Source organism: Kryptolebias marmoratus, linkage group LG8 (genome assembly GCF_001649575.2).
Source record: "Kryptolebias marmoratus isolate JLee-2015 linkage group LG8, ASM164957v2, whole genome shotgun sequence".
Taxonomy (NCBI): domain Eukaryota; kingdom Metazoa; phylum Chordata; class Actinopteri; order Cyprinodontiformes; family Rivulidae; genus Kryptolebias; species Kryptolebias marmoratus.
In genome coordinates this window covers 3,906,719-3,921,109 of record NC_051437.1, presented here as the reverse complement: position 1 = coordinate 3,921,109, position 14,391 = coordinate 3,906,719, and the positions used below count along the sequence as shown (strand labels likewise).

Genomic DNA, 14,391 nt, shown 5'->3' with positions numbered 1-14,391 from the left:
AGCCATCTTCAACACTTGGAGCAACGTTCCCACTAGCCTCCTGGAAACACTGGCATCAAGCATGCCTAAACGATTGTTTGAAGTCGTCAACAAGAATGGTGGAGCTACTCATTACGAAGTCCTTTTTTTTGACACTTTGATTTCTGTTTTGGGGGGTTTTCGGGTTTTTTTGAGCTATGGTCTTAAACTTTTGATTAGCTGAAAAAATCATGTTTGAGTGTAAATACAGTTTTCATTTAATTCCCCGCTTAAAGGTTTTTGTCTCTTACACTGAATTCTTCTTTTAACATTGTGAAGCTCTACTTAGAACCTTCTTAAGATCCAATAGTACAAAATGCAAATTCTTCCAATTTTTTGACTGGTCTTAAGATTTTGATCAGGAGTGTATTTATGTCTGTTGCTTCTAAGCACCCCTGCAGAACTTTCCAGTTCATTGTCAGTCCACTTTTTTATATCTCATTGTGACTGGGTTTGCTTTCTGTCTTGTGGTGTAAATCAGTCTGAGTAGGACAACTAAATGACCACATTTACCACAGTGGGGTTTGGGGACAGCAGAATAGGCATTATTTTGCAGTAGCAGTGATCCAAAATGTTATTTTCCCTGATGGGAAAATTAACAAACTGTTAGCGTTTTGGGATGCCTTACCAGGGCTTGCAGTGATTAAAGTCTCCCACAATGATGAAACAACATTTGAGAAAGAGTTTTCATACTGGGCAACTATGTCATGCAGTTCTTTGAGTGTTCTTTTATCTTCACTGGCAGAGAGTGGGTTTTACATTGTACTCAATATAATACAGTGCAGTTTTCCTGCATTTTCTGAGCATGACTGTAAAATTACCATGTTGTTGGTGCTCCAGGAGTGCTTGATGAGAACAAATGTCCCCCCCCCCCCATGAGTCCCATTGCATTCTGCAGCATTGCAATTGGCTTTTAAAAAATGTGTAGCTCATTGGTGTTATAAGCTAGTCGGGGTTCCTGTCTCAAGCTAAGTTTCACAAAAACATAACAAAGAGCAGTCCTGAATGTACCTTTGCACAGCTGTGTAAGACAGAAGATCATCCACTTTACAGAATGTATTTTGGCATGGAGAATGATTGGGAGGGTTAGCCTCCCCTTGCTAGCCAGGCGAGTCTCTGTTTACCGCCTCCTTGCCTACCTCGCTTTCTTGTCTGTTTTCGGATGCTAGGAGATCCCGCAGATGTGGCTTGGCCATTGATTGTCCAAACATTGAGTAGTAGCTCCAGGAAGGAGTAGAGCAGTTTGATTTTAAAATGTCCTTTGTAACTCACTGAGCTATATTAGTGTCTACTGATCATACAGTGGCTTCCCTTCATTGGCTGCCTGTTTCATTTAGAATTATTTTTAAGATGTAGTTTTTAGTTTTTAAATGTTTAAATGATCTGGCACCTCTTTACGTTACTTAGCTTTTACAACCACCTCTGGAATATTCTTCCTTTGTCTGTGAGGTCTGCTGGATATTCAAATGATTTTAAGTCTCTTTTAAAAACTTATCTTTTTACGCACGCGTATAATTCCAGAGAGCGCGAACATTAGGCCAGCTGTTGTTGTTGTTGTTTTATGAATTCATTGCCAATTATGTAAATCGTGTACTTCTCTTATTGTTTTGTATTATTATTGTTTCCTTTTAGTTTTGTTATACCTGTACATCACTTTGGTTTTTAAAGTGCTTCATAAATAAATTATGATGATGATGATGACGATACATTTTGTTTTGTATTATGCATTGTGCTGTGCTCATATCCTTAGTGATTAAGTGATTCATGAAATATTCTGCTAATGGTATTAACAAACACACACAGAAATGGGCAAAAACATCATTGCCCTAGTGTCTTTGGTGGCAGGTGACAACTGTTTTCGTTCACACTAAATGTGGACTATCTAAGACACCAAATTAGTTTTGTTTAGGCCACACTTATTAAAGCTTCCACAGATTGTGCCAATGGATCAGCTAATTATGTTTATGCATGTGTGTGTGTGTGTGCACGTGGCCATGCGTGTGTGTGGTCAGCTCCTGAAGGTCAGCTGCTGACATCAGCTCATCTCATCTACATGGGCGGTCAGATTGCAGACGGCATGGGCTACCTGGAGGACAGAAGCATTGTCCACAGAGACCTGGCTGCCAGGAACATACTGGTGGGAGACCATCTGGTTTGCAAGGTGGCTGATTTTGGACTGGCTCGGATAATAAAGGTGAGCATGATGTGTAAAGGTTATACTTTCATTTAGTATAAATGAAAAGATATAGAGAATGAGTTAGCTCAGTTCTGGATCCATTCGTGTTCCTTTTTTATTACTACAAAATAGCTTTGTGCATTTTTACGTTTTTCACATGTGCATCATTGGCTTAAACAAAAATCTTGTCTCAAATTGTTGAATAGAGCTCTATATAAAACTTTTATTTTTTCCAAATTTCATTTTTATTTTGTTAAAGTTAACATTAGTTAGTTGAAGTTCTAAGCTAATGCTAGCTTGCTCCTCTGTTTGATGACTTATTGTTTAGGTCATCACATTTTCTTGCAGTTGTTACTTTATGTGCCAAAAAAACTTACTGAAATGTTTACACGTAACAAGATTTTGTTGGTAGCTCTTGGAGTGAAGTGAAGTGAAGTGAAGTGAAGGGAAATTTATTTATATAGCAGTTTTCAGCAGCAAGGCTATCCAAAGTGCTTTACAGCACAGAAACAACAATCAGGTACAGACAGAATCAAATACAGAAATACAGAAATAAAAACATCATGTAATTTTAGCTAATAGTAAGATTGGTATAATTATAACAGAGTAATGTTGATATAAATGTGAATAAACTTTCCTCTATGAGGAAGCATCTGAACAAAACAAAAGTAGTTTTATCTAATAGTAAGATCGGTAGAGACGGTGGCGAACCCAGAAAGCAGACTCATGACTCAGAACTTAAAGGAGAACTAGTTTAATAAAACGAAAACAAAAAGCTTACGGGGCAGCGGAACAAAAACGTAAACTAAAACCAGAGACACGGGTGAACATGGGACGAGCACTAATGAACAATGATCCGACGGAGTGGTGGAGGAAATGACCGGGTTTTAAAACACAGAGGATAATGAGGTAAGTGGAAACAGGTGAATGATAATAATTGCTGACAGTTGGAGATGGGCGTGGCAGGCAAACAGATGAGTGAGTGACTGAGGAGGCATAGATGGTGACAGGAAACAAACACAGACACAAGAGACAAAGACAGAAAGAACCCAAACCAAACTAACAAGATAACAGAATAAAATAAACAATAAACACCATCTGAAACAAAAAGACAACCAACTGGAAACCAAAAACCTAAATCCTGACAGGTATAACTATAACAAGTAATTTGAGTAAACTAACAAACATGAATAAACTTTCCTCTAAGAGGAACCATTTAAAAATATCAAGAATACTAATCAAAAGGCAAATCTAGAATACAGACAGAATCAAACACAGAAATAAAAACCTCAATCAAGTAACTCTAGCAAATAGCAAGATTGGTATAACTATAACAGAGTAATGTTGATATAAACATTAATAAACTCCTTTTTTTTCCTTTCACAACTTTTTATAAACTTGGACATATTGATACTGTTTTGTTTGTGTGTTAATTACTGTGACTTTTGTAGCCAAGATAGATTTGTGTTATTAATGCTTCTCTAAGAGGAAAACTTATTCATATTCAAATGGTCTATTAAGACCTGTTATCACTGTATCAACCTCACATATTTCCTCTTAGATGAAAGTTTTTATCCAAGTTAAAGAATAGACTTTAAAATACTCCCATTAATTTATAGATCACTGAACGGCTTTGTGCCGTAGTATACTGAGGACTTGTTGTCATTATCATTATCATGATATCAACCATTCTGTTAGCTGTTTTTGTTTTGTTCAAATGCTTTCTCTTAGAGGAACAGTTCTTAAGTATTGCTTTTTTTGTGATAAATGATTTTATTTGATGATATTCAAAGATCTTATGTTTGTCAATGCCATATGAATCTTCTAGAACACAAAAATGCAAAAAATCGCTTCCATCAAATATATTCCCTAAATGACTTATCCTTTTGCTAGTCCATGTTGAAAGGTTAAGAGCCTTTTTATTTTGCAGGATGTCTGGGTTCTTCCAAATGAGTGTATGTTTGGAATCCATTCTTTTCTTTGATTCGAAGATGACAAATAAATCCTTTTTTGACCTGAATGGTTTCTTCAATTTTTCCAGTTATCCAGTAATTCCGTGGTGCCAATTCATCAACAATGATCACAGTGTCGCCTGGCATGAAGTTTTGTCTTGCATTGCACCATTTCTGTCTTTGTTGCAGTTGTGGAATATATTCTAATCCATCTTTTACAAAAAAGATCTGACATATATTGGACTTGTTTTATTTTTTTGGACTTCTAGAATTGCGCCACTCAAGGTGGCTGCATGTTGGAGTAACTCTGTTCCTTTCATTCTGAGATATTGCTTTTGAAAACTTTATTCCTCTTTTTTCTGGATGTAAATCACTTTTTTTGGATGATTACTCCCTTTGGTATCGGATGCTGTGCAGCTGGAAGGATTTTTACTAAAGCCTTTTTACTTTTGGACATTTTGTCACGAAGATATGGGGGGGCCAACCAATTTAAGGCTTTATAAGTTAAAAAAAAAAAGAATCTTAAAATCTATACGATTTGTCGAGACAAAACAATCGTCAACGTAAAAGTTGTTCATGATTGTATCCATGCCTTGAAGACTAAACTGTCGTCCATGATCTTCAGCACATTTCCTTAGAGCAAAATTTGCACAACTGGGAGATGATGATGCTCCAAAAACATGTACTGTCATCCTATATTCAACTATGTCTTGAGTGTAATCTCCACCGGGCCACCAGAGGAACCTCAACACATCTCCATTCTCTTCTGGTACTCTGACCTGGTAGAACATTGCTTCGATGTCTGCGGCGATGACAACATGTTCTTTAGGGAATCTAGTTAGGACTCCAATCAATGTACTGGTCAAGTCAGGACCCTGTAAGAGCTGACTATTCAGTGACACTCCTTGATATGTGGCTCCACAGTCAATCACAACTCTAAGTTTTTTCTTTTGTAGATGCAAAATACCATGATGTGGTAAATACCATTTCCTGCCATCAATACGCTCCAAGTTGTCATCTGGTACCGCAAACCTTCAGAGATTATGTCTGACATAAAATTGTTGTAATCCTGAAGAAAAGAAGAGTTCCTCAAGTTTTTTCTTCAGATTCTGAAGGTGTTGTACGGCAACATTTCTATAATCTAGCATGCAGACTTTTGAATGTTTAAATGGGAGTTTAATGTAATAATGACCATCGTGTAGATTGGCAGAATTGGAAACTTTATCCAATAACTGCTGATCTTCATTAGAAGGTTCCTTTTCATCTCTGGCACACTCTGGAAAATCGGTTTTAAATTGTTGACTCCAAAGTTTGTCAAGTTTCACCACAGACACTCGATTGACACCTATCTGTGGCTGATCCTGAGTTTCTGTCTGGGTCTCACCCAAAGGTCCATTAACTGTCCAACCAAGTACAGTTTTAACTGCATATGGTCCATTTCCAAGACTTTTGATGACATCCAGTGGTTCAAGAGCCTTTGGCACGTTTGAGCCAATTAGCAAATCGGTCTCTGACTCAATTTAAGGTAAGTGCACAGACTTCAAATATGATCACTGAATTATATAATTCTGTGGAATGTTTCCTTTATGCACATACATAGTATTCTGAGTATACAGAATGGAAAGATTCATTGCTGTCTTATCTGGCAACTTCTAGATCTGAAACAATTTCAGTTTCAACAACTTTACTTTGTCCCATAGTTTTCAGCAGAATGTTAGATCTCCTTCCTAGAATGTTCAGCTTATTCATCAGCTTCACTGTGCAAAATGATGCCGTGCTACCTGCATTGACAAATGCATAGGTGCACACTGTTGCATTTCCTTTCTTGACCTCAACTTTCACAGGCACTATTGATATTTAAATTTGTCTTTACCGACCCCAGTAAGAGCACTTGTCTGAATAGAGACTACGGCACGGTCTTGAGCCTGTTTCTTTGTTTCTCGTTCTTTGTTCATCTTTCTTTGATAGATGTGTAGCAATTGAGGATGTTTTAAACCACATATCTTGCAACTGAGGCACTTTCTGTAGTCTTTACTAATATGTCCTTCACAAAGACATCCAAAACAGACTAAATTTTCTTTTAGAAAATTGATTTTGTCTTTGTGTGTTTTCTTTCCATAGTATTACAACAACCTCTGAGAAATATTGTGTATGCTTGTAGAGCTTTTGTGTCCTCTGATTTTATTGAGGACCAAGAAAGAGCTTTAGTCATGTATGCCATGGCAAGCTTGTGTTTGTTACCAAAATGCTACTTTATTAAAGACTTGGCTTTACTGAATCCTCTGTCTGAAGCCATATGTAGGCAACTCCTTACAAGTTCTCTGGTTGTCCTCTTGTGTGTTGTTCCAAATAATAAAGACAATCTGGAGGATTTTTATTTCTACTTTCAATGTTGTGTTCAAATGATTTGATGAAAGTCTGGTATTGAAGTGGATCGCCATCAAAAACTGGGATCTCCTTTTTCGGTAGATAGGAAAGACCTTGCTGTTGGATTGTTAAAGCAGTCAGTTCATTTTGCTTGCTCATGACAGATAAAATGTTACATTGTTCTTCATAACTAGTGTTTGACTGGCATGTCAAAGGATCTGCAGAAAGAGTCTAAGGTTGAATTGTTACTCTGCCTGCAAGTAAGAGAGTTTGTGAATCTTCAACATTATGCTCCTGTAAGACATACACTTCTTCTTGTAGAAGATCATCTACTCTTGTATCCAACACTTTACTTTCCTTGTGTCCCTTTTCAAAGTATGACTCCATACCATTTTTGATAATTTGCTTTTAATGCTGGATCCTTTAGAACCTCCCAGAACTTGTCATTTTTGCAACTGTAGCAGCTATATTTGTTTCCAGCTCTAGCTGCTCTTACTGTTTCCTTAACCGTGCTTCATGTTCCTCCAAAGCATGTTTATCTTTAAGCAGTTTTTGCCTTACAATCAGTAAAGCTGCTTCAGCTTCAGCCATTCTCTGTGCTGATGTTGTACTGGAGACTCTGGAGTTTGAAAAACGTCCTTTACTCCTCCTGCTTCCAACATTGGAAACACTGTCACCTGGTTGAGTTTCATCTTGAATGTCAGATGTTGATGTACGTTGCTTTGAGGATTTTGAGGTTCCCTTTGATAAAACGAAATGGGTACATCTAAACTAGCAACAGTAGGGACATTCACAGCTTCATTACCTTTTTCACAAAAGGTCTTTTAGTTTCAGGAAGCCACTGTTTCACATCTTCAACAAAATCTGCTTTACATTTTGTTATGCATCCAAACTGGTCAATATGAGTAACTTGCTCAACTTTAGGAATAAATAAAATAAAGGAATTATGAGCTGCTTTTTCATTTTCATACAGATTATTCATTTTTTTCCAAGTTGAGCTGCACATCTTTTGCGTTCTCATCATTTTTCATCAATTCTTTAATGTCACGTGATAACCCTTTAATTGTGTTCACATGATATTGTCGCTCTTTCTGCAAAGTTTCGATTTTATACGAAAGCGTTTTATCCACCAGTTTTGCAGATCTTTTTTTCTTCCAGCTCAAATTTGGCATTTTTTATTTTTCATTCATTGTCACTTTCTCACATGCATCAAACACAGCATCAGATGATTTCAAAGCTTGAAAGACCAATAACAGTCAATACTTTTCTTTCTTCCAACCAATACGCAGCATCTACAGCATCACAAGCTGTCAAACTCAGAACAGGTTCCTCCTGCTCGCCAAATTAAGCGTAACTACACACACAACACAAACCAAACTAATCAAGCCCTCCAGGATTTCGCGGGCATTTTTTGTGATTGTTGCGAGCTAAAATGCCTGATTTCGCGGGGCATTTTCCTAAAAGTTGCGATGAAAAGTTGTGATTTTTTTTTTTTACAATAAAAAACCATAACTTTTAATATATAAACCAAAAATACTTGCTGGTTTTGTAAGATAATTACCAACAAACATTGACATTCTCAAAAGGTGCTTTATTTGAGAACTTTGATAGCTTATAAACTGACATTCATGACCATTTCTGAATTGTCCCTCGTCTGCAGCTCTCCTCGCATGTTTGGCAGACACAAAATGTTTATCGATGGATGACTTGCGTTTATGTTCGATAATTACACTGCAGGACGTGCAAAACAGCTTCCCCCCACTCTCGTGCAGCTGGGTGGGAAACTGTTTTGCGCGGTCCTTTGCTGAAATCTTTGTGGGCAAATGTGAAGCATTAGTGCACATTTTCGCTTTGGTCGCTGCTCCTGCATGCTCCTGGCATTCTGATGTTAACAGGATGTGACGTCATGTGTTTTCTTCGTGAGTTATTTGGGAGGTTTTTGTATTCCATACTACACAAACCCACAAGGAAGACACTAGACCGCAGAAACGGTGGCGAATCACTTTAGAAACAATAAATGTTGGGTGTTTTGGGCAAAGTTGCGATTTCACGGGGTTTGCTTGATTTTGCGTTAATAGTTGCGATCACAACATCGCAAAATAATGGAGGGTCTGACTAATGTCCCTAATGGACAAGCAATGACGCTTCCAAACTGTGTTCAAAACTTCCAGCATTACACAGAGTAATTCAGCTTGTTTTACCACTTCTGATGTGCATGTTGCATTGCGTTTCTCCATGCCAGCGATCAGCTGCAGCCTTTCCAATAACTCCTTCGAGAAGAGCATCCAAACGTGCTAAAATGATCTGATCCACAGGGTTGTCACTTCAAAAGGTCCATCCAAAAATCCTCTTCATTGTTCTGATGCATGTAATTAAAGCCTAAACATGTTTTCTGTTGACTAATGTAGGGACTTCGATCCATCAACATAGCTGCTGCTAGCTGAGTAGGTTTTTGGTACTGTGATGCGTCTCCAATACGCCATGATGAGCCCCACTTGTGTTTGTATTTATTTTCAAAAGTCATGACAATAAAGTTAAATAAGTTACTCTTAAAAACATAAATAAAACTTTCAGAAGTAGATTTAACTATCTGACTTCCTATCAGTAAATGGGATGCTGACTTATCTACTCATACAGATTTTAACTTTTGGAGCAAAATTTGTATGAACTCTTTTTTTAATTACTTAAAATGCCAACCTTCAGCTTATACAATATAAAATCCTGCATTGAATTCACTACACAAGACAAAGGATGTTCCAAATGGGTTTCTCACTTACTAACACGTGCACTAACTGCATGGAAGATTAACCTGATAACTATCTACATGCTCTCTGGCACTGTCCGCCTGCGTATGGCTTTTGGATAAAAGTTTGTGAAGACTTATCAAAATGCCTAGAGTACACAATTCCAGTCTGTCTCTCACTTTGTCTTCTTGATGACGTCACAAAAGTGCACTTGGAAACATATAGGTGCCACACCCTCCTTGCAGTTCTGGGTATCTAAAAAAAAAACAATACTTAAGAACTGGAAGAACAAAAAGAGTTTAAATGTAACTTGAGCTCTGCTGCATCAAAGGCATTTTTAAAACACTCTCACATCTGCTGATCCAGTCACAGACTAATTGCTGTAATTCCAGAGTATCTTGCTGGAGATTACAGGTTTCCACCTCTTTGTTGATTGAAAATCCTCTTTCAACAGGGGCTTGTCCATGGGACTGAAGGAGACTCTTGCAACATTGTAGTAAATCAGGGTAAAATGTGCTGAGAATTGTGTGAAGAAACACATCAAGTCTCTCCTTCATTGATTTAAAGGACAGGAAAAATGCTCCCCTATTTTGGATCCCGGTTTTCTCTGTAGGGCCTAACAAATAGGGAACATTAGGGATCATTCACTATACATGCTATAAATTAAAAGCAATGAAGCAGGAGTGAGAATGAGGTGGCCACTCTCTGTACACAAATGCTGCCCGTAGACAACATGACCATTGAGATGGGGATTACTGAACAATATTTCAACATACATATTATATACACACACACACACACACACACACACTATGCTACAAATAGCTGCCAATTTTTAGACACTGCACTTATGAACATTGTTAGGGTAACCATTACTAACCGCACAATCATAATAGCCATTTTGCTTTTGAAGTGTCTTCAAAAGGTGGACGTTCTTCAGGGTCTTCATAATTGCAGCATCGATGTACTAATCAAAAGTAATGACTTTACAGACATAAGTTATTCTTGAACAGTGAGAATTTATTCAAAATAACAGAGTCTGTGCCGAATCGGGACTCCTGGCCCAATCTGTGAAGATCCCCCCTTTCCCTGGGGCTGCTTCTTTTTATAAACATTTACCACACCCAGCTGTAGAATAAAACACAGGGACGGACCTTAACAGTGTGGATTCGAGTACATTCAATTCCCTTTATGGTGATAACCTGGGGTCTTCAGACCTGCAACAGATAACTTTCCATATTCGTCTTCGTGCAGTTGCTTTTCGACAACGTGAGCTTAGGAGAACAAAATCCACTTCCCAAGAAGGGATTGTAGCTGAAGACATTGTCTCCACTTGGAAGTCAGGCCCCATCGCAACACAGTACAGATGTAGCCCAGACACCTCACTTTTCACAGGAGGTAGTTAAATAATGCCCATCATTCAATACTCGTTCATTATCTAATCCTTATAGTTTGAAGCAAAGCTGTGACAAGAGGTCTGGTCAATTTTTTATACTTCCTATTTGTGCATACAGCACAATGTACACAATATAGAACTAATCTGCTCAAAAATTACCTTAATGGCAGATTTAGCACCAAGACTGATGTCAATATTTTCAAGACAGATCCAGATCTTCTCCTTGAACACCTGGATTTTGATCAGGTGCAGTAGGCCTCTGTCTTCTAAAAGCTCCCTGTGGTGATTTGGCTATTGCTGGGTTTTGTTTTGATTTTTTCTCTGGGTTGTATTTTGGGTTTTGTTTCTTATTTTTAGTTTTCTGGTTTTTGTTTTCTTCTTGGTTCATTTTGGTTCTGTCTTCCTCATGTTCATGCTTTTGTATTCACTCCTCCCCAGTCACCCTTTTGCTGTTTCCTGGCCACGCCCATCTCCACCTGCCCATGATTGCTCCCATACACCTGAATCCACTTACCCAAAATTATCCTCTGCACTTTAAAACCCGGTCATTTCTCTCCATACCTTGCTGGTCCATTGTTTAAGGTTTGTTTGATGTTTGTCTCTTGTTTGCTTCGCTCCGTGTTCCTAGTTTTCCGAAGTCTGTTCCATTTATGTATTTTTATTTAGTTCTTGTCTGTTTGCTGCCACGTCAGCTTTTTGTTTTCGTTCGTTTCCTTAGTTTAATAAATTAGTTTTTCTTTCTTTAAATATGAGTTTGCATTCTGGGTTCGCCTCCGTCATCACCCCTGTTCATGACACTCCCTTTTGATAAATCACCACAGTAAACCCTTAAAATGATAAGAGAAGATGTTAGTCAAACTACAACTGTCAAGTGAAAGAATATATTCACATTTAAATGAATTGATGAGCCTCCCCAGTAATTACAATTATTACCATCAGGAACTCTGTCAGATCTTTAGCCAAAAACAGCACAGGCACGGGGACATTTTCCAACCACCGGTGGCTGCAGAAAGATTGCAGAAAGACAGGATCCTGTGGTGCTGGTGTAATCTTCTCTACGTGCTGGAACACTGTGGAAAACGTAGTACATAGCCCACAAGAGGTTTTCCATCTGCCATATTGTGAATCCTGCCTTCATTGCATTGAGGAGGGTATGCAGACCACAGATAAGTTGTGCATCCTCATGAAGCTCTGAATGTTCACTCTGACAGAGCTCCAGCATTTTCAGGTTGATGTATGGGCCATCCATACTGACTGACAGCAAATGTCTCACATTGAGTTGTGCAACACATTCCTGTGAATTGTTACAAAGAATACAATAAATTAAAAATAAATATTTGTCCTGAGTTTAAAAAAAACACCACATCCAAAGTCCAAAAGTATTTCAACCTGGGGAGACTTACACAGAGAGATAAAGACAATTAGAGGCCCCGGCAGAAGACGAGTTTGCAGATAACCGCTGTGAGCTTGAATGATCAAAGTAGGGTGAAAGATTAGGGTAGTCTTCCCCCAAAAAGGTGCCGGGGCCGAGCTGAGATGAGAGCAGGAGGAGAGAGCTGGAGGAGCAGGCTGCAAGGGGCCTGCGAGGAGCTGCCACCGCTAAGAGGCCCGCGAAGGGCTGCCGCTGCTAAGAGGCCAGCGAAGGGCTACCGCCGCTAGGAGGCCCGCAAATGGCTACCGCCGCCAAGAGGCCCACGAATGGGTGCCGCCGCTGCTGCTAGATGCCCGCGGAGGGCTGCTGATGCTGCTGCTAGGTGCCCGCGGAGGGCTGCTGCTGATGCTGCTAAGAGGCCCGCGAGGGGCTGAACTTGGAACGGCGATGAGACGCCAGAGGAAGAACACCACCACCAGTTAGTTTGAGAGCTTACTTGTAAGATGAGTGAGCACTGAGCGGCTAGCAAGGACGGGAGGACCGGGCTGATGTAGGAGGAGTAGGCCGCCAGAAGCGGTGGCCAAGCTGCTGAGGAGAAGTCAGAGGGATGCTCTGAGGAGCTGCTGAAACGGTTGACTCTATTCAGAAGGAGCGTTCGGAGAATTGAAGAGGAGGAAGGCTACCTAGGGCTAAGGTTTTCCTAGGGGCTCTAAGGAACCATGCTGCGGTCGAGGGGATTTAACAGCTGCGCAGAATTTAGCGAATGATTGCCAGGGGAGACAATAGGGCTTACAGGTGGAAGGGCGAGACCTGGAAGAACCCCCCCCATGTATGTATGTCGTAACTGGAAATGCCATTCTAGCTTACCAGCGTGCAATTCTCATGAGAGCACTATGCATCCCTTTAGTGCTTAGAAAGAGGTGAGGGGTTTATGATCAGTTCTAAATGTTAATCTGCACCCACACACGTCCTCCATCATTCACCTGCCGACATATAGGCAAGAGCCTTTTTTTTCTTTAGTACAGTACTTCCTCTCGGCTGGAGACAGGGTGCTGGAATCAAAAGCGACAATGCGTTCCACACTGTCTGAATGCAACTGTGCCATAACATCCCCCAATCCATAGTCTAAAGCATTTGTTGTGATGAATGTTGGCAGTTCAGCATTGTAGAGGGCAAGTTATGTGCTTTTCAAGAGCATTGTTTTGAGATTACTGAAGCTTGTGTTTGCTTCATCAGTTCATTTTAGTAGAAACTTGCTAAAGCAAGAGATTAAGCTCAAGAACAAATGAAGAGCTGCTTATCATTTAGTGCAGGAGCTTCAACAATGGCAGCCAGGTGATTTGGACTGGGGCATGCACAGGCCCTCCTTAGAGATGACATGTCCCAGGAATGGAACACTTAACTGACCATATGAGCTTTTGTTTAAGTTGATCTGTAGACCTACATCTTTGAGACACTGAAAAACAGCTTGTAAGTGTTCATTATGATGTTCCTTTGAGTTCACTAAAATATCATCCAAACAGTTCTGTACTTCTGGCAAATCTTTCAGAACTGTGTGCATCATCTTTTGGGAGGCAGGTGGTGCTGAAGGAAGTCCAAAGGGAACTCAGGTGAACTGAAAAATTATCTTATGTGTTGTGAAAGAAGTAAGACTGTGACTATCAGGATGGAGAGGCAATTAGTGGTGAGCTGAGCTTAAATCAATCTGGCTATGATGTATGGCACCAGACAGCTTTGTAAACAAGTCCTCCATATGAGACAGAGAGTAACAATCCATTATAACCCTTTTATTAGGCTCACAGAGATCAACACAAAGCCTCAAGTCTCCTTTGCATTTTTGTGCCAACACTAGAGGACTCACCTATTCAAATGTATCCACTGGTTAAATGATGCCTGCTTGGAGTATGCACTTAAGCTCTGCTGAAACCTCTTCGCGTACGCTAAATGGCAGACATCTCAGTTTTTGACATACGAGTAGCACTGTGTTGTTTACTTAAAATTTATTAAGGAATTATTTATCACATCTAAGATGGTGGGATGAAGCAGAATCAGTGGTGGAAAGTAACGAAGTACAAGTACTTTGTTACTGTACTTAAGTACAATTTTCGTGTATCTGTACTTTACTTAAGGAGATTTAATAATGGAAACTTTCTACTTTTACTCCACTACATTTTACAGTAAGTATCTGTACTTTCTACTTCACTACATTTCTATAAAACTGTTGCGTTACTCGTTACATCCAAGTCGCATTTCGGTATTTTGATTTGTTCGTTAGTTTGAAAGTATCCAATGGCGAGAGAGGAATCAGTCCACTGAACCAATGCAAAGCGAGAAAGAACCATTAGGCCCTCCCTCAAGAAGAGCAA

At 39.4% G+C, this 14,391-nt stretch overlaps 1 protein-coding gene across 2 annotated transcripts in view; it reads left to right on the top strand.

The window, feature by feature from the left end:
* The window catches only part of LOC108241808 (tyrosine-protein kinase SRK3-like), a 113,643-nt gene that overhangs the window by 82,223 nt on the left and 17,029 nt on the right, over window positions 1-14,391 (top strand). For both annotated transcript variants that reach the window (XM_037976851.1, XM_017426238.3), the window contains one exon: window positions 2,031-2,212. In XM_037976851.1, the coding sequence (XP_037832779.1) occupies window positions 2,031-2,212 (182 nt within the window). The remainder of the gene's footprint in view (window positions 1-2,030; window positions 2,213-14,391) is intronic.